This window comes from Pieris brassicae, chromosome 10, assembly GCF_905147105.1.
Source record: "Pieris brassicae chromosome 10, ilPieBrab1.1, whole genome shotgun sequence".
NCBI classification, from domain to species: Eukaryota; Metazoa; Arthropoda; class Insecta; order Lepidoptera; family Pieridae; genus Pieris; species Pieris brassicae.
The window spans coordinates 2,795,027-2,814,027 of NC_059674.1; the positions used below are offsets into that span (position 1 = coordinate 2,795,027).

Sequence of the window (19,001 nt, forward strand, 5' to 3'; positions counted from 1 at the left end):
TAGAAGACGCGACAAAACGATCTTCCTTAGCGGAGAACGAACTTAGAATGTTCAAACTTAACAACGATAACACAGTTATCGACCCACAACCGCAAAAGATATTCAAATTTTAAATTACCAATGAGGACTTCTTTTGGCGCCTTCCACTACGTAAAAATTAAATCGAATTGATAATCACCTCCCTCCCAATAGGCGAATCAATCTCTATTGGCACTATTTTAATGCATAGTAATCTAATTTTATTCTATTAAATCTAACTTTAAAACTTTTTTTAAAATTCCAATTATTAACATCAGTCATGGTAAACCTAGAATAGAGCTTTTAAAATATATCTACATATAAAGTTATCATTTTTTACTGACGTATCTCCTTCGTGGCATAATACATTCTTATAAGTGGTGTTAATGTATTGTTTGCAAGCGTAAGCACTGTAGTGAAAAAAAGTTATCAGTGTAGTAAGGATTTTAGTAAAGACAGGCGGAGCGCGGGGCGTGGCGGGCCGCCTATCGTCTTTTAAAAGCGAGTGCTGCGCGTGCGCCGGCTACAGCGTGACCACTGACCGGCGCCGGAGCACGAGCGCGTACGGTGCGACACGACTGCGAACACAACAGTGCGATCAGCAGCACGGAGACGGCAATAATACCAGGTATGTTCCTGGATCATTTATATCACGAAAGCGACTTCTTTTTTCGAATGTTTTTTTTTTATTTCGAGACTTTTTTATGCGCAGTATTTATTTTTATAAAGCGGGGTAAATGAAATCTAAAAATACTGTAAAATTGTTTTTTGGTACGATGTATTAATTTTTGAAATTCGAATAATGATTGAGCGATCGAAGTTGCGATAAAAAAATGAAATATTAAACATTTTATAAAAACGTGTTAAAAATAAATATTCAGGTAAAAAGGCCGCTTGTATATACACCACGTAGGTCAATTATTTGATTGGCTTCAAACAATGTACATATATTTTCTAGAACCGCTTTTATAGAGAAAACTCCAATTAAATTAATCAATACATAATAAGCATGAAACTGTTTATACTAAGAATATTTCTGATAAGAAGTTCAAAACTTTGTAATATAAAATAACAATTTTCGTGTTCTGTAAAACGACGCGTATGCATAGACAGGCGCACAGAATATATATTTTACATCTAACAAACACAACAAGTGGTATAATTAACCTGCATTTTCTAGGTCGGGTTTCCAGAGAAGTTCAATTTCGTGTTCAGGTTAGACAGATCAACTTTGACCGACACATTTGTCTCTAATGTAATGTTTAAAATTTAGTTTTTTATACTCTTTGTTAAGACCTCACACACAAACAAAACTTCTATAAAATAATGTTAATTCGTATTTTGTTTATATGTACGGCTGTCACATGCGGATACAGCACACAAACATGCTAAGGTATTCGATTATTTTGTTGCCGAGTTATTTTAAAGTTATCTTCTTATATATTTATTAAAATTAAGTGTAAATATAAAACAAATTATTCGAACCAGTAGACTTCAATTAAACAAAGAAACGTTTTTTATTAAAAAGTAACAAATGAATTAAAAACATGTTGTATTGTCTTTTGTTAACATAGCTTTTACACATTGATAGAAAACACTTTTTAACCGGATTGACGTTATGTATTATTATAAATTTATAATATTTTACATGTTATTTTGATGTATGAATAATCATCATACAAAAATATAGAAATAATATCAGACCTTGCAAATATACGACAAAAACATAAGCCGTTCCTCAAAATAAAGTACAGCTGTACAGTATTTCAATAGTATATTAGAGTAAATTGAAAGTCGTATTCCAATACGACGCACACGTCTTTATTACCCATTCAAGTCCATCATAAAAGGTAGCAATAAGAATGACATGCTGGAATACTCACATAAAACATTCTCAGAAACTCTGTTCACAAATACAGCGACATAGCAGAGGTTTTAGTATGAACGAGTCGTAATATCGAATAGTAATCGTAATAGAAAAGTAAATATACGTTTTTGTATTTGTATGGAGCTAAGCGAAAGCATATTCGAACAAATTCTCTCTTCAGTCGGTTGCTCATGTCTGAGCGTCAAGGTTAGCAAGGAAACCACCGGTTTCTGTCCAGGGCCTCTCTTATTTTTGAGGACAGTGAGGCTTTCACTTGATAGGTCCATCTAGTTGGGGAATGGCCACGCGATCTTTTGCCTTCTGTGCTACCAACCACGATCAGTTTCTCCAAGTTCCCATCGCCTCTGCTCATTGAATGGCCGAAAATATATAGTTAAATTATTTACACTAATTAAAAATGGCCCTGCCATATAGCATGCTCGCTAGGGGTCATATAAGGAAATGGGAAACGCCAGAGTCTCGATTAATCGATCTTAGAAGATATCTTTGATTATTTGTGTGTAGAACTGGTTTTTATTACATTTTGTATAGGAATCCTTAAGGAATTCATCGTTTGTTTTACCGTTTGAGTTAACCACAAAATAGTTATATTGAAATATAAACAGTCTCATAAAAAAATAATTAATGATAATGCAAATATAAGTAAACAAGTAATCTGCGAGAGCAAAAATAATTTGAACTTTGCGAGGTCAACTTTTAAATTGGGGTCACAGCGTTCGTACCTATAAATACGACGGCCGTATTTTCTAAGTATGAATGTCACGTGACGTCAAATTCGTGTATTAGAACACTGTGCCAGTGGTTAAGCATGGGATTCGTATATAAGGTCGAGCACTTAAACTTCGACGATACCAATGGAGTTTTCTTTCTTCATTTGGCCAACCAGTCCGTTGCACAGATCCCCGTTGACTAAGACGTTGCGCTTCCTGAATGCTGTCTCACTATCGACATCTTTATATGTTCGAAGACAGAGTTCACAGTAGCGATATCTAATGTATAGCATAACAATCTAGTTCTTCTTTTTTCGTAATATTATCGTATTGGACTTAATGTATTTTAGTGAATAAATAAACGAAACCAGCACGTTCTATACGGTAAAATCAATCACAAAATACACAATCAGACACAAAAGCCTGAACATATAGTAGCTTCAAGAAACAATTTAAATGACGAGGTGACGGGACACACATTATACGTCCTTATATCGAAACTCATATAATTTTTTTGAAAACTCACAAAAAATCTACTTCACATGACAGCTGACATGACCTTGCTGATGTTGCAAATCATGCTCTGTTAATTACAACATACGGAACTGATTATCCAATCATACAAATCGCATCAATACAAATTACGTGAAGACAAGACAAGTACTAAAAGGCACCGTTCTTTGCAACTTATTTGGATTTGATGTGAATAACCTTTTTTCTCACGTTACTATCACACTATGTTTTTTACATCAGTACATTTTCCTGGATGATTGCTGGCTTCAGCGTGTGACCCTCATCCTTTAGTGCGTTGTTGCGATTCCCGGCTATCTGTCTATGTGTGCATTTAACGCTTGTACGGCGAAGAAAAATATCATGATAAACGGCATGCTCCCAAAAAATCGGCGTGTACACATACAGCTGATCACGTACTTTCCAACATATGATCAAGTCTGATATGATATGACATGATACTGAAGTCTGAAGGCGGACAAACAGTTTCGTCGTAGCAACCACAGTCCCAAGTATTTATAGTCTATAAATCTGCTAAAGGTAAATACTTTATCCTTGTTTACGGTCATAGACTGTACCTGACATAAGCCAGTGACCGCCGAACGCCAATTGGGATAGCCGACGATATACTTGACCCTCACAAATGATGCTTGTCGTTACGATTTGCCACCGGTTGCTATGGAAATAAAATTCATTTAAACTAATGACAATATTGTATTTGGTTTACACAATAAAATTAATGTAAATTTAAAAGTATAGCTAATTAATGAAATCATTTTATTGTGTAACACTAAAACTACGACCTCCTTCAGCTAAACATTCAAGGCAAAGTGGTAGAAGGAGACCTGGCCCTGATGCACTTATTAGTTAGATAATCTTAGCCAATAGTCTGGTCAAAGCATTAAGTCATTACTCAGAAACGCGGCATCAAATTTCATTAGCAATAAAGATCATCAACGTTCGATGGCCTTACGAAGCCACCTCGCCACCTTCTAACGTACTGTAAGGTGTAGATAATAAATAGATCACCAACGCAAACTTCATTCATAAACGCAATTTCTTTAACTTACCAGGGTGATATTAATAAGGCCTCATAGCCTAGCGGTCTTTGTATGTGACTGCTGTGGTGAGGGGTACTGGAATCGATTCCCGGTTCGAGTGCAAGTTTTAATTTAATTTAAATTTGTTCTCGGCCTTTGGTAGGGTTGTACGGTACCGCCGAGTGCTTAAACCGTACATGGGGGGGGGGGGGGGGGCGGCACGGTCGAATTTCCGATCCCGGAGCCTCTGTAACGCGGCTTTGTAGGAACTACTCGAGGTGGTTTTAGTGGGTATTGTCTCAAAAAAAAGGGTGATATTAATAGTCAAAACATATATCAATATAGGTATAATGGACACTTATGAAAGTCATTAAAAAATTACTGTCAGTTGTCAAAGGGCGTAGAACGGACAAGAAAAACTGGCAACAAAATACTGTTCTAAATCACCAGGCTTTGTAACAACCTGCAACTACAGTCAAAACCGTTTACGACGACATCGTTTAGAACAACATAGCGGTTGATAACAACATCATCAGCTGTTGCGACTGTCGGTTTTTGCGACCAAATATGAGTAGTCCTACGATGTCGTTATAAAAGACGATGACTGTATCTCATGTTGCAGAAGCTGCTCATCTCATGTTAAAGCAGTTAATTATTAACTATACCCTAATCCTTAGAGTAAATCCTCAAGACCAGGCCTAGTGGCTTCAGCGTGCGAATTCAAGTAAAATCTTTGGTGGTTTATTGGGTACAAGCCTTCCTACTGTAACACTCTTTTTTTATCACAGAACCCTTACCTTATTGCCTTCTGTTATTTTGGTTATTGTATTGGTTATTAATCACTAAGCTAAATATTATAACAAACCTAACAAGAAATAAAAAAGGTAAAATCTCGTGGCTGCAATGGTCTATTAACCAAACATCCAGAACCAGGTCGGATCCGTAAATTGATGTTATTATATTCTTAAAACTCGTCAACACACTTGCAAGCAATGTGACAATGGGTGCACTTTCATCAGTTGGCTCACCTCATGCCCGTTTGCAACGTTATATAAAAAAAGATTACAATTTTGTCTCATGAAATTCAAAAAAAATGTTTTATCAAAGAGCTATGAAGGGATCTCATTACCATCATCAGCCTGCTGCCCGTTTGCCCCAGCTATATAAAAAAATAACGAGTAACTCTCATAAAACTTCCAAGCATTGTTTCATCAAAGATATATCGTGAACATCTTTAAATGTCTCAGGCTAATGCTGCCAATGGAGATAATCACTTAAACAGTCGGGCGGGATTATGCCCGTTGATTGCTATTTACCGACTCCAATGACCTACTAACTGTAACAGACCACCCAAAGTATGCATTTCTTCAAACTCATTGGCTTATGAAGCGGGGTTTAAGATAAAAGTTATGTATGATCCATCTCTTTATTCATATAGTTATTTATTTATTTCTCTTTATTCATTAAAATACATATTAATAATAGACATGTTCAAGACTCTTTATTTTGTGTATCGATTCCCGGTGGGAGTCTTCCCTGGGAGATACGACCTAAATATTTAAATAAAGAGTTTACTCGTCTGCCTTCAAAGGCCGGCAACGCACTCACTATAATGGGTGAGTGGTGACTGCTATTTATGGCCATAGGCATCCCGTAGGCTCATTTGCCTTAATACAACATTAAAACTATACGGTTTAATGGTGTTTTAACGCAATTTACTCGAAAGGTTGTTGAATTTTATGTCTAATATAAGTTTTTCGTTTAGATTATTTATACACCGTAAATATGGTCGGCTAAGGTCCGGTAGGTCTGTGAGGCCGTTTTTACTTTGCAATGATACACACATTTTTTATACTTTTAAATAATTTCTTTTATTTTTTTATGCTTCACCAGCATACATATATAAAAACACAAATAAAGTCTAATATTTATTTAACTGTCGTATTTTATATCAAAATGAGTCCTATAATAATCCTCAACTATCAGTGAGTACTAACTTATGTTAGTAATTTTTAAACGCCAAAATATTTATTAGAAATACCTAATCAAGTGGCCTTACATACTTTTAGTTTAATTCGGTTTAAGATAATATACTAAAGGCCACATATTATTTGCAAGCGGTACCTGAGACATACCTTAAGCTATTTCACATTGACTTAATATCTTATGACCCCTAGCGAATTTTTAAATACGTAACTAGTTAAAACTAGCATTTATATTTTTATTGTATTTTTGTACAATTTATGTTCACCGTACTTGTCAAAATAGATTGTTAATAATACTCTAGAAAATGTATTATGTATAATAAGGTTAAGGTAATATTAATGCTACATAGTACGCCAGCCGTGCGTGGTAATTCCACATAATACAAGTGGTTATAAAACTCTAAAAATATAGAAACGACTCCGACTTAAAAAACACAAATACAATACATATGCCTATTCGCTGCAAATGTATTTGACAATTCGATAAAGAACGATCCACAGACGCTTAAACATTAAAAATAAATACCTAAAAAACCTCCTTAGAAGTTTAATAATGCAATAAGAATCATGTATAACCGTTGCGTCAAAATCACTGTGATATAAAACCTGCTTTGTATAAAAATAATGTTTCAACATGTATTTGAATTACAACGCGCGTCTAGTCTACGAAAGAAGCCGCGATTCATGTTATTATCTAATCAAGTACAGCCGCACTGAGGCACGGAGCAATAATGTGATAGGTGTTATATATCCTAGGGTTCACGACGAATAGCGCTATATATTTAGTGGCCATTTTATAATCCAGATTGAGAGGTTATGTTAAAAACTTTAATCATGACGCACGGGTCATATGTTATCGTAAATCTCGTCTCTGAATATTGGCATAAAGACTGTGAGTAATCCGTATATAATTGGACAGGTCACATTGGCTCGCGTGATTAAAATATCATTATGATTATTAAACTTGACTGTGGGTTTAACTCACTGCAAAGATTCGAAACTCTTTTTTATTTGTTATGTTGTATTAAAATTACTGTGCTTATACCTATAAGTATATTTATTTATTAAAGTTTTAAATTGTGGTACTTCGAATAATCAAATACGTTATGTCATCAACGCGAAAACAACGCAATATTAGAATATTACCAAAAACCTATCAACAACAGCAAGCATTACACTTAACTGGTAAAATTAATTATAATAAAAGAATTATAGGATTACATACACATTAGCGATAACCAAGTCTATATAAACTATTGGCTTAAAACGATACAAGGGCGAACAAACTCAAAAAGAATGATAGCCCTAAATTCAAGATAATCGCCGGTTGTATGCGCATGCGTTTTGCAATTCACATGTAAGCGATTGTCCGGAACGTACTTACAATTCAATTTTAACATGATCGGTTGTATTTACAACTATGCCAACTGACTACAGATGATATAAATGTGTAAATCATTCAATAGATTTACTGTTCGTGAATGATTAATATAGAGTAAAAATAAGATCTCAATTATTAATTGATTTATTGGAGTTTATCACATCATACATATACTATATCTACGTTACAAGCTGTTTTATCTAATATATATGAAAATTTTGGTAAACATTAATGTTACAATAAATATATACGAAATAAAAATACACTAAAAAATATTATTATTATTTAAAGCATATCGTTGAAACAACCATACATACACTAATGTAAAACACTTGAGAAATACATGCGTTAACAAGCCTTTGATACAATTGTTAGTTTGCTCATGCTATTGACTGGTCACTGGAGATAGGACGATTCAACGACTCGTTTTCATATAAAAAAGTAATAAAATAAAAATAGCCTTTATTCTAGTACACTATAATTACACTCGAAGGAGGCCTCCTGCAAATTCTTTCATTTGTCCTTAGATATACTTTGCGACAATTTTCCAATTTCTTTTTTCTCTATCACTTTCATACGACAAGCCCGAATTAGGCATTAGTTAGTTAAATGTATTATTTTTTCCTTTGGTAAATGTTTGAAACTTTTTGTATATATGTATTCTATGTTTAGTATAATTTGCTTTAGATTTATAATTTTCATCTTAGCAACAAATTTTGCGATTCATTTTTATTTATACATAGATTTTATGACTCAGCCGTAGTTAGCTTTACGAGGTCATAAAGTTATTAATAAACAACTTTATAGTCTAATGAATGGTGGAGGTTCGGTTTGTTATGTCTGCTTGCTGATTGAAACGACAGGACTTCTTCTATAACCGTTGTAAATTGGAAGGATTATACAAGATTGGAAATTTACGATGTATTTTATCATTGTTAGCTGTATTTTTGGTACAATGTAATACTGAAAGTACTATATCGATTTCATTCTTTGTTAGAGGAATAATTAGGATGTGTATCTCGAGTCAATCGGAACAGGTTCAAATAGTATTTAGAAGTATTTCAAAAACATTAATATTGAATAAAAGTTGGGTCCGTAAAACAAATAATAGTTTCGGTATTGAATCCAGAGCCTATATGCCATTACCCAAAACCGTCGATATAATATGTATATTCGAAGATATGTCAAAAAAGATGAGAAACATTTTCGAAAAAAAATAAAATTCATAATAATAACGGTCGATTCTATGTTCTTGTTACGAAATGTTCAATAATTACTATAATATGAAATAATATCGCTCTCCACAAGCCATGGTCCACGTAGTACACGTACCACAACTATAAAGCGTGCCATAACAATCATACTTGACGATGCATATGTGTAATGAAATGGCGGACAGTAAAATCTTTCTCGTTAATCTGTGGCGAGCGGAAGCATAGGAACGTTTAAAATTCAAAATTGGAACAAAACTACAACGTGAAATAAAATGGCGGACGAGTCATTCGTTAATTGAATTATGGAATTTTCTACACAAAAAATATACGCACGACAAGTTTAAATAGGAGTGTATTAATAAAAGAAAATCAGCATTTTTCACCTTATAAACACAGTTCATCCTTCTCGCATCGAAACGGCGGTCCTCTTAATACATAAGGCCATTTTAGTTTAAGTGAATTATAAAACAAGGCTTCGTCATTCATAAAAATGCAAATCAGCGTCTTCCTTTTCATAAGTGCCATTCTAAGAATAGGGTGCAGTGGGTGGGTGCAGTATGTGTGGTCATTGTATCATAAAACTAAACGTGGATCTAATCACTTAGTTAATTCAATTGTTTCTAAACGTAACCAAATTCGCTCGAGCGTCTTTTTGAACTTTCGTAGCGATTTCTTACTTACAATAATATATGTTATTTGTGTTTGAATATTACATAAAAATCAGATTGTAAGACATGAGATTATTATGCGAACACACAACTATCAACTTTAAATAAGAGTATAAAATAAAATGATCACCTTTACACTTGGTCCTAGTGAAGGAAAATCATATAGAAATAGAATCACCTGCATATTAGAATAAAATTATCAACGAACAGATACAAAAATCAGAGGTCAAGACCAAGGGTACAGCGCCACACGTTTTTGTAAATAAATAAACAGAAAGCAATAAATGGTCACTACATTACGTAGTTCGAAATATTCTACGACTTCTATATTAAAATCTAAAAAGTTTTAGAGTCACTCATCTTAATCTTACCGTTAACAAACTCAAATTAAAAATAACTTTATGCATATACCAAGTACACTTATAAACGTCAACAGAAAATATGTTAAATTGATTCTAAATTTACATTTACGCAAGTCAAGGGCGTAGAGCGGGCAGGAAGAGCTCTCCGCCACTCTTTTTAACCGCCAAGTTTTGAGTCACACAAATTGTTTGTAAGGCAGAGCATTGTTTGAACTGGAGCAAATCAATCCCAAGGATTACGATCATTTAAATTATCGTCAAATTTATAAAAATCTTTATTGATTAATTTACGATACTGTTTACGTAATATAAAATGATAATAATAAGCCTTTATTTATCCACATCTCATTGACATACATTATACGGAAATAAATATATATACAATTACTCTAAGATGCATCCAGTGTCCGTGAAACCCTCTAACTTTATCCATACCGTTTCGATGGGGTTTTACAAACAAAAATGATTCTCTGTAGTATATTATTATTAGTATTTATGTTTGCTCACAAAGTCGAATTAAGGTCAGATAACCAGACCAGACGTAATTCGATCATCGATCGGTCTGAAGTATTGTTATAGATTAACTTAAGAAACAATATCTTTCCCGTATTTCAATACGCATCAGGTCGCAAACCAGTCTTTAGGAAGCGTACTCCCGAATCAAACCACTTTTGTGATCAAAACTAGTTTGTAGCAAGAGATGGACACGAGTTAATGTTACATAAAAAATTTGATATACAAAGTCATTTATTTATATATCTCTATTCTCTAACTCCGCGTGCGCATTTAACATTAGCCCTAACGGTGAAGGAAAACATCGTGAGGAAACCGGCCTGCCTTAGACCCAAAAAGTCGACGGCGTGCGTCAGGCACAGAAGGCTGATCACCTAATTGCCTATTCGATTAAAAAATGATCATGAAACAGATACATAAATCTGAGGCCCAGACGTAAAAAAGGTTGTAGCGCTATTGATTATTTTTATTCTCTATCTCCATCTCGTAGATGTAAAACATCAACAAGCAAAGCATTGCTAATAGTTTCCTAAAACAATTGAACCAAAATTAAAACAATAGAGCAGTGTTGGTTTCAGCTTGTGACTCTCAGTGAGGTCGTGGGTACGAACCCTGAAAGAAACTGGCATTTCTTTGACCCGGAAATGCCGACGTGGTACAGAAAGCTGAACACTGTACCACTTAAGAAAAACACTTTATGAACGGATTAAAGCTATGTATTATTATTAAAACTTATAATTATTTACATAATTCTAAATTTTAAATTTTTTTAGGAACGTTTCGTCGGTAAATTTTATTAGTGCCAGACGTGTATGGCCAATACTTACGCTGAGTGGTCAAGATGGTGTCAAGTTTCGTTTTAATGTAAAATTTTCAACTCGTCATTGTATAACATCAAGGAAATGAAAAATGCGTATATCATCCCTTGTTTAATGCTGGGTGGCGCCGGTATCATGTTACACTACCCTTTGTATAAAAGCGTTTGATACTTCTTATACGAACAGTCGTAAGCTCCGATTACATTGACGAAGACTGAATACATTATATCTGATTAAAAACACCTATTTAAAAAAGTAAAAATATTTCAACATTAATTAGTATCTAACGTCCTTTTCTACATTTGTAAATAGCGAAACATTACGTTCGTCTCTGTTTAAGTGCCACGCCGGGAAACGTTTTTTTTTTAATATAAATATAGTACAATATTGTTTCCTAATTTGGTTCGATTACAGAGAGAAGTTAAGAGATGACAGAAACAATTTGTTGTACTTTAAGCATTGTTGTCTTGCTTGTTCGCTCACAAGAAGCCCTTTAAATACGCAATTAATTTTCACTTCTCAAAACCTATTCATTTTACAGTTATCCAAGATGTCCGTGGTAAAGTCGGCACATTTTGCCGTGATCACAGTATTCTTGCTGGTGGATACAAGTTATTCAGCGCCACCCGCTTTCAAATTGTGCGGCAGACAACTTGTGGAGACTATGGAAGGTCTATGCAAAGAGTACAATAGCCCTCCTTGGGACGTACCTACAGGTAAGAAATTTTGACAGTATCTTTTATATCCAATAGACAATATAAATTACGGTTTATCGGAAGTGTTAATAACGAGAGGTAACTGTATGAGAGGAATAAGAATTGCCTTATATATTGTATAAAAAGGTGATCTTATGAATCAGAGAATGTGATCGAAACTACCACGAAATACTACAATTATAAACATTAATTTATCTTTTTCATCTACAGATTTTTCTAAATAAACATTACATATAATTTTAGTTATTAAAAATAAGTTTTGCCAACGAGGATTACTATCTAAATCCAGAAACAAATAAATACACAATTCACTTTGTACTTAATAACTATAACTAACAAAATACTTAAAATAAAAAATAATAACAATCAACAATGAAAACTGTATTTTGAGTTACGTATGACATTTCTCGTAGCAGGCTCTTTCGACTAAATTGTAACTTAGCTACGTATGACGTATGTCATAAACTATCAGATTTCGTCGTACGGTAGTTATAGTTTGCCGTTCGCAAGTCTCGATTCTGAAGTCAGCACTTTAAGCCAATCCAATAACAGCGGTTTAAACCGTGGTCGTAGAAGTTTCTTTAAGAGGGGAAATACTTTATACATGCGCCGGGGCTTTGCAATGACGTTGCGAGAGTGGGACATACCAGAACGAATACTAATTCAACCGCATACTGGGTGTATGCGGTTTAAATAGGGCAGAGGTACATATATACCCAGTGGTATAGTATAGTAATCGTGGGCAAAGCCTTATGCCCTCCTGTGATCGAGGTCGTAGCCCCTGAGGGTGTACCTCGCTCTAACCGCAAACCGGTAGCCGGTAGAACTATTACAAATCGCTTAAAAAAACTTACGCTATTTCAAGCAGAACAAATTGAACACTATTATTTTAAATGAACAAGTAGACTTTAATGTTTTCGACAAATGCTTTTAGATAAGAAATGATACATAAAATTATTACATATGTATATCGAAAACATATAGGACTCTCACTCTTAATGGGACCCTAATATTTACCTTTTTTAGCTAGTTATTCATTTATTCGTCAAATTCGGGAGATCTCGTACTCTCTGTAGAGCAAAACTTCGAAGAGAATGTTAGTAAAAGGCATTTATCCGCTTGGTAACAGTATCTCTTATCATTACGCAAAAGATAAGGTTATGAGTTCAATAAGGGCAGGGCTTTCTAGACATGAGAATAGATGTAAACATTAATACATTGCATTGTCTGCCGCTTTGACGTGAGACTGATTGGTATAAAAATAAATGATATCAATAAAGTATTTTAATTACCTAATAATCTATCTCATATGTAGTCTGTACTGCAGTTATAAATAGCATTGATAGCTGTTATCATTTGTTTATTGACACTATTTTTGATTAAGGAAATAAAAAAAAACATGGCACCTGATTTGAAGTTCCAAAGACAACCGCAGTTCGGTTTTCGCTTTTGTTTCTTACCAACTTGACCATACATATTTATATTTAGATCCGTATTGGTAAATCAGAAATAATTACTTAACATGAAGGCAACGTGTATGTAATAAAAATTATGTAATTATTTATATTAGTTTTTATCTCTTAATCGCGACCTCTTGATTGTTTACAACTTAATATAGGAAAAACAAGCTTAACGCCTCCCTATTAATAATATTATCAATCACGAAACAGTTTCGTGATATGTTATATAAACCAAGGACATCTTGGGAGCGCAACATCGTGGGAATTTCCATTCAGTTTAGAACAATATAAAACACTTGTTTCTACTGCATTCGCACACAATGGCCATTCGAAATTCATAATTGACCATAGCTATTAGAATGGGAAAAGACATAATTCAAATTATGCAATTATGGCAGGCGTGAAAGGCGGTGATTTAATGTGGAAGTCAACAGGTCTAATAATGCTTCAAAAAATTTACCCAAAGATTTTTCTAATTGATTATAATAAATAGAAGGTACTCTATTTTTTAACTAAAAAGGGACTTCCGTGAAGTACATAATAGTCAAAAGTAAGACTATGAGATACAAATTGATTCCATATATGTATATCCAAAATTATTCCAAAGTTATCCTTTACTAGGAGAGGCGATGATTCGAAGTCAACAAAAGTCAAAACGATAATAAAATAATCGTTTTACGTATCACTTTTCAAGTGTCTACTTACCACAGGCTCAAATCATGTTGTACTAAGAAGAAACGTCAAAATCGAGTTTTAAATCCAGACATAACAAAGACGTTACCTAATTTAAAAAATATATATTTTCAGTAATTGAACAGCCTACAGGCGCAGTCAGACGGAAAAGGCAAATGGGCATAGCGGATCGATGTTGCCTCTCGTCTTGTCGGGCAACTGAGCTTCTACAATACTGCTCCGTAATAAAGTAAGTTTGGTGATTTGAACAATGTATAGCTTCTTGTTTTAAGAAAAATTATCTGCATAGAATTAAGCACGCCAATCGTAAAGACAGTAAATTATTTTTAATTCAAATTAAATAAATGAATTTATCGTACTTTTAACCTATAAACGTTTTTTTTTATTTATTAATGACAAAGAAAAGCCCTTAAAGGGTAAATAATAAATAACCTTTAATAATTTTTAATTTTATCTTTCTGTTATAATTCTGCTTAAACTGTTTGGTAAAAACGCCTATATTCCCAGTACGAGCAATCATAAATACATGATTTGTATCAAAATCTTCTTCAATAGCTTCACCTTAAATAGCATAGATAGTAAATAGATAACCATAGATATCCTATAAGAAATTTCTAACTTATGTTAAGTTAACACCTGATATCCACAGATTAGAATCACCACTGGAGCTGACGGACGAGCACTTGATCGAGGATCGCTCCGCTGAGGCTTCGAGTGGCGTGCCAGCAGCCGTGGTAGCCAAGGAGTCATCAGAGCGGCGCTCGGTACGAGGTCGCAGTCGCGGGTACGCAAAGCGAGGCCGCTGTTCGTGTCGGCGCAAACGCGCGGGCCGACGACGTTCCTTGCTAATGGGTAACATGGTGTGTCTCATCTTTGCCGTACACTTGTTCTCTTTAGAAATTGTAGGCACTGATATAAAAAGACAGTTTTAATAATAGTTATTGCCAAATAATTTACAGTATATTAGGGTTTTAAACAGGTATATAGAATTGTTTTAACTTACTACTATGTAAGAGATTTAGAATTCGACGCGTATGGTACCTATGCACGCATAGCTCTGTCGAACGTGGATGGATTTGATTGAAACAAATAGTTTCACGATATTATCTAAAATATTTATAGAAATTCTCAAAGCCGTGTAGCAATTATTCACTTACATATCAGTGATTGCAATATATCGTATTAATTTATTGTTTCAAAGATTACCTTACTTTACGATCTTATTCATAATTTAGAAACTTCGAATATTAAAACAATTCTATTGAAAGTTGTCAATGTGAATTGGAGGCATACAATTAATGAATAAAACGGTAATACTATTTTTATTGGTTTTTGACACTTGACATAATAAACAATGTAGGCCAAAGAGAACAAGTATTCGGCTACTAACACTCATACTAATGCTTGGGTATGTTAACTAACAGTTTCATGTAACCGACTGCTTTCATCTTTCTGGTCTTGAAAAATATTGGATAAAAGTGCGAACTTATTCTAAACTCCAGAGATCTAGGTGCGATATAATTCACATAAATCTCAAAATCGAATTATCATTAAATACAATGATGAACTTAATCTTGTCTGTGGAATGCCTTGGTCAATCTGTCATGCGGTGTTAAGATTTTGACAGAGGGTTTAAAGTTTAGTACTCCGTTGTACTGGCGTGGACCAAGGCATAGAGTACGTTCGCATACAGACTTATTCCTGAACCATAATATTTCAAAATGGGAATACTCCTTGCACGCATTGATTAATTCCTTTGAAAATATAAAACGGGACGTCATTAAGCTTTCATTATAAATCATATACCATTATTATGTAGGAAATGCTCAGCTCCAATTATTTTAATTTATGTTATCAATTAAGGATAGTTGACATGGCACAAAAAGTTTATTTTTATTCGTTATCCATCTGGCGGGTCATAGATAAATTTTACCTCGACCTCTCGAACTCTATATTCATACATTTTTAGCATTGATATGTTATCGTTTGTTTATTTCAGAAACTCGAAAGGAATGCCGCGCGCGCTGCTCCCGTGGTAGGCACCGTCTCGCCCCTACTGACTTGGGGAAGAACTTTAAACACTGATTTACCGTCGGCAGAAAGAGACCGCTATGCATATATTGCGGTGTATTCGTAAAAGATTCGAATAATAATGTAAATTTTTGATAACTAGAGCCCCTAGTCTGGTAGCCACGACCAATCAGTATAATTAGCCTAGAAATTTGTAGATAAATACAACATTAAATAGCCAATAAATTAGGAATAATAGTCCCCTTATTGTCGAGAAACCATACCTAAACCAGGTTGATCTTTCGAAAACTGTTTCGTTCCATTCTACATATTTCCAATTTTTTATACGTCACATATAATTACGTCATTAGTTGCGTTGTTCTCTATTGTTTCGAACGTGATATTTTCAAAACGCAATAAATTAACTTCGTTAATGAAGTTTGACACTTCTTTGGCTTTGGTGGTCAGCATCCACTACACCACACTTCAATTGTATGTCAATGAAGTTAGAGCAAAATGTAGGTTGTATGAGAAGAAATAGTGTAATACCATTATTATAGCAGACTTGGGGCCGTCTAAACTTGTATTATCGATGCCATAATAAATCTATTCTGATACTTTCAAAACTAGGTTATTAGATAATAACGTGTGCATGTAGTACGTAGAAAATCTATGATTTATAAGTTATTGTAGCTTGAAAACAAGTTCCTTCCTAGAAATGTGTTCAAGTATTAATTAATCTAAAATTAAGATAATCAAATTATGATAATCGTGATAGTAAACTACGAACTAGACTTACTTATTTTGAAGTAAGTGAAACATAGCCATATGCCGTAGGATCCGGATTCGGCAATGGTTAGCACTAACTTAACTGGGTTAAAAGCAGACTTATAAATATGTCTATTTGGGAGTTGACTTCAAACAACAGTAATAGTAAAGAAAGAAGAACTTTTATTAATTTTTTTTCAATCCGGCAAAATTCAACAATATTTAGTCTAGTTCAGTCAAATCAGATAGATAATATTGTACTTTTGAATTGTTCATTAGATAGGAGATTTACGTACATAAAAACATGCCACACCCTCATAATATAAGAATAATAATGTAAATATTCATAAATGCATTGTAATAACTCTAAAACTATGTAACACCTACCACATAAGATTCAAAGATCTCTTAAGCATCTGTGATAATCCAATTGATAAAGTAATTCATTAACTTATGAACTTTTAGTAATATCATGTTTTTAGATTAACATGTCTCTGTGTTTGCGTTGCATGTCCGGGTATAATGATATGTATATTTGAGGTGACTGATTAAACAAATTCTGTTTTTAAATAAATTCTTTTTCTTCCCAGTTCAAATCAAATAAAATTTTAATTTTTTTTTGTCTATTTTATTTAAATTAAACCTAATAAAATAAATAAATCTTACAATATTTACATCAATTCTTCACTATCAGATGATTTTCTAGATTTCTTTAAATCAATATCTGTATCCTTGGATTTATTAAACATATATTTACACAAAATTAAATATTTTGCCAGTAAAATACCAACAATAACCACAGCTAGTCATATGGCAGTACCATCACTGTCATTTTTATTAGAACTGGAGTCTTTACTAGATGATTTTCTTAACGGTAGCACTTGAAACTTGAGTGCGCTGCCTTTTTGTCTCTTTTGAACTAGATTACCATTTGATTGAAGGTTTCTTTCAATTGTTGAGTATATTTTGTCCTGGAAGTTTTCAAAAAAGATATAGCCATTTTTAATTATATATAATTAATTAAGATGTAAGATATCCTCAGACTTTAGTGGCTCTCACACCAAATAAAATAAAATTATTAACTTATATACTTGTGACAAAAAAATTAATTCTCAAGAAGATGCCAAATTAGTTAATTAATTAAATACATTTTTAGTGTCTTCATAGATTACATATAAAGTATAGATTATTTTATAAAGTATAGATTATTTTATAAAGTATGATTGGTTATCTTTACAATAGTAAAATCTTAAAAAGTAAACTAAAGAGTAATGCTTATAAAGGTATTAATTGGGGAATTAGAAAAACACAAAAATACATTCTTTGATAAAAAATTATCAAAGAAATATTATTACTATATTTTAGTAAACTTACATAGTTTGAGTTTGTTTCGCTTTCCTCTCCAGTTATCACAACTCTTACTTCAAATTGTTTTTCTAGCAATTTCCCAATTTTCTTAATTCTAGTCATCAAGTCATGTTCTGCTATTCGTGATGAGAGTGTTAAAAGTTTATGTCCTTTTATAAAATTGTTCTCTTTGTCTTGTTGTTTCTGTTTCCTTTTAGATATTTCCTCCTCATGATACTCCGCATTTGTCATCAATCTGAAAATAAAGGGAAGCCATAAGGTATATAAATATTTCTGTGCAGAATTACATAAAACAATAATATCCATATATAAAAGACTTCCTGTATATTGAGTGTAATTCCTTATGAAAAGGTTTATTTCTAACTTTCAAATTTACCAAAGCAGTTTTTTCTATCATAAAAGTAATAAATCTATGTCAGTGTTGGACACTGAATAAAAATATATGACGAAAAATAGAACCAAGGCTCTATATTTTCCATAAAATTGAACATTTTTACTAAGTAATTTAACGTCTTACTTATACACAGGTCTCCGTGTTTTAGTATCTTCATCCTGAATTTTGACTAATTTTAATTCTCTTCTAGTAGAAATATTCTGAGCACTTTTTAGGTCGGTTATGCTTACTGAATCATCAGTTCCAATAAGAGTAATTCTAGCTTGAAATACCTTTTTCTTAGGGATATCTTTACCATCAGCAGATATTTTCATAGTGATCGGTCGACAACCAAGGAACTTTGTTATTCGTGTTAGCGTTAAATAAGAAATCATTTCGATATTTTTTAAAAATTACAAATTAGTATAATCAAATTTGAAATGCATTATCCAAAACACAGGTTATTAATTACTATTTACTTGACAAAAGACAATTGATAACATCGT

General features: G+C 33.2%; 2 protein-coding genes across 2 annotated transcripts; one reads left to right on the forward strand and one right to left on the reverse strand.

Moving 5' to 3' along the window:
- The first annotated feature begins 553 nt into the window (after positions 1-553).
- On the forward strand, positions 554-17,324 carry LOC123715330 (insulin-like growth factor I, adult form). Its single transcript, XM_045670295.1, has 5 exons — positions 554-646; positions 11,649-11,823; positions 14,091-14,205; positions 14,626-14,836; positions 15,976-17,324. The coding sequence occupies exons 2-5, from the start codon at positions 11,658-11,660 to the stop codon at positions 16,111-16,113; spliced, it is 630 nt and encodes a 209-aa protein (XP_045526251.1). The 5' UTR covers positions 554-646; positions 11,649-11,657; the 3' UTR covers positions 16,114-17,324.
- Positions 17,325-17,371: 47 nt separating this feature from the next.
- LOC123715329 (translation initiation factor IF-3, mitochondrial-like) lies at positions 17,372-18,981 on the reverse strand. Its single transcript, XM_045670294.1, has 3 exons — positions 18,640-18,981; positions 18,129-18,357; positions 17,372-17,725 (listed from the first exon to the last, which is right to left on the reverse strand). Exons 1-3 carry the CDS (start codon positions 18,888-18,890, stop codon positions 17,561-17,563), a joined length of 645 nt encoding a protein of 214 aa, XP_045526250.1. The 5' UTR covers positions 18,891-18,981; the 3' UTR covers positions 17,372-17,560.
- Between the last annotated feature and the right edge of the window lie 20 nt (positions 18,982-19,001).

Excerpts from the sequence above, each read along its gene's own strand:
- LOC123715330 (XM_045670295.1), top strand. The coding sequence starts at position 11,658 with ATGTCCGTGGTAAAGTCGGCACATTTTGCCGTGATCACAGTATTCTTG. Across the intron at positions 14,206-14,625 it reads CAATACTGCTCCGTAATAAA|ATTAGAATCACCACTGGAGC; the intron begins GTAAGTTTGGTG and ends TGATATCCACAG. Across the intron at positions 14,837-15,975 it reads CCTTGCTAATGGGTAACATG|AAACTCGAAAGGAATGCCGC; the intron begins GTGTGTCTCATC and ends TGTTTATTTCAG.
- LOC123715329 (XM_045670294.1), bottom strand. The coding sequence starts at position 18,890 with ATGATTTCTTATTTAACGCTAACACGAATAACAAAGTTCCTTGGTTGT. Across the intron at positions 18,358-18,639 it reads ACACGGAGACCTGTGTATAA|ATTGATGACAAATGCGGAGT; the intron begins GTAAGACGTTAA and ends CTTTATTTTCAG. Across the intron at positions 17,726-18,128 it reads GCGAAACAAACTCAAACTAT|GACAAAATATACTCAACAAT; the intron begins GTAAGTTTACTA and ends GAAAACTTCCAG.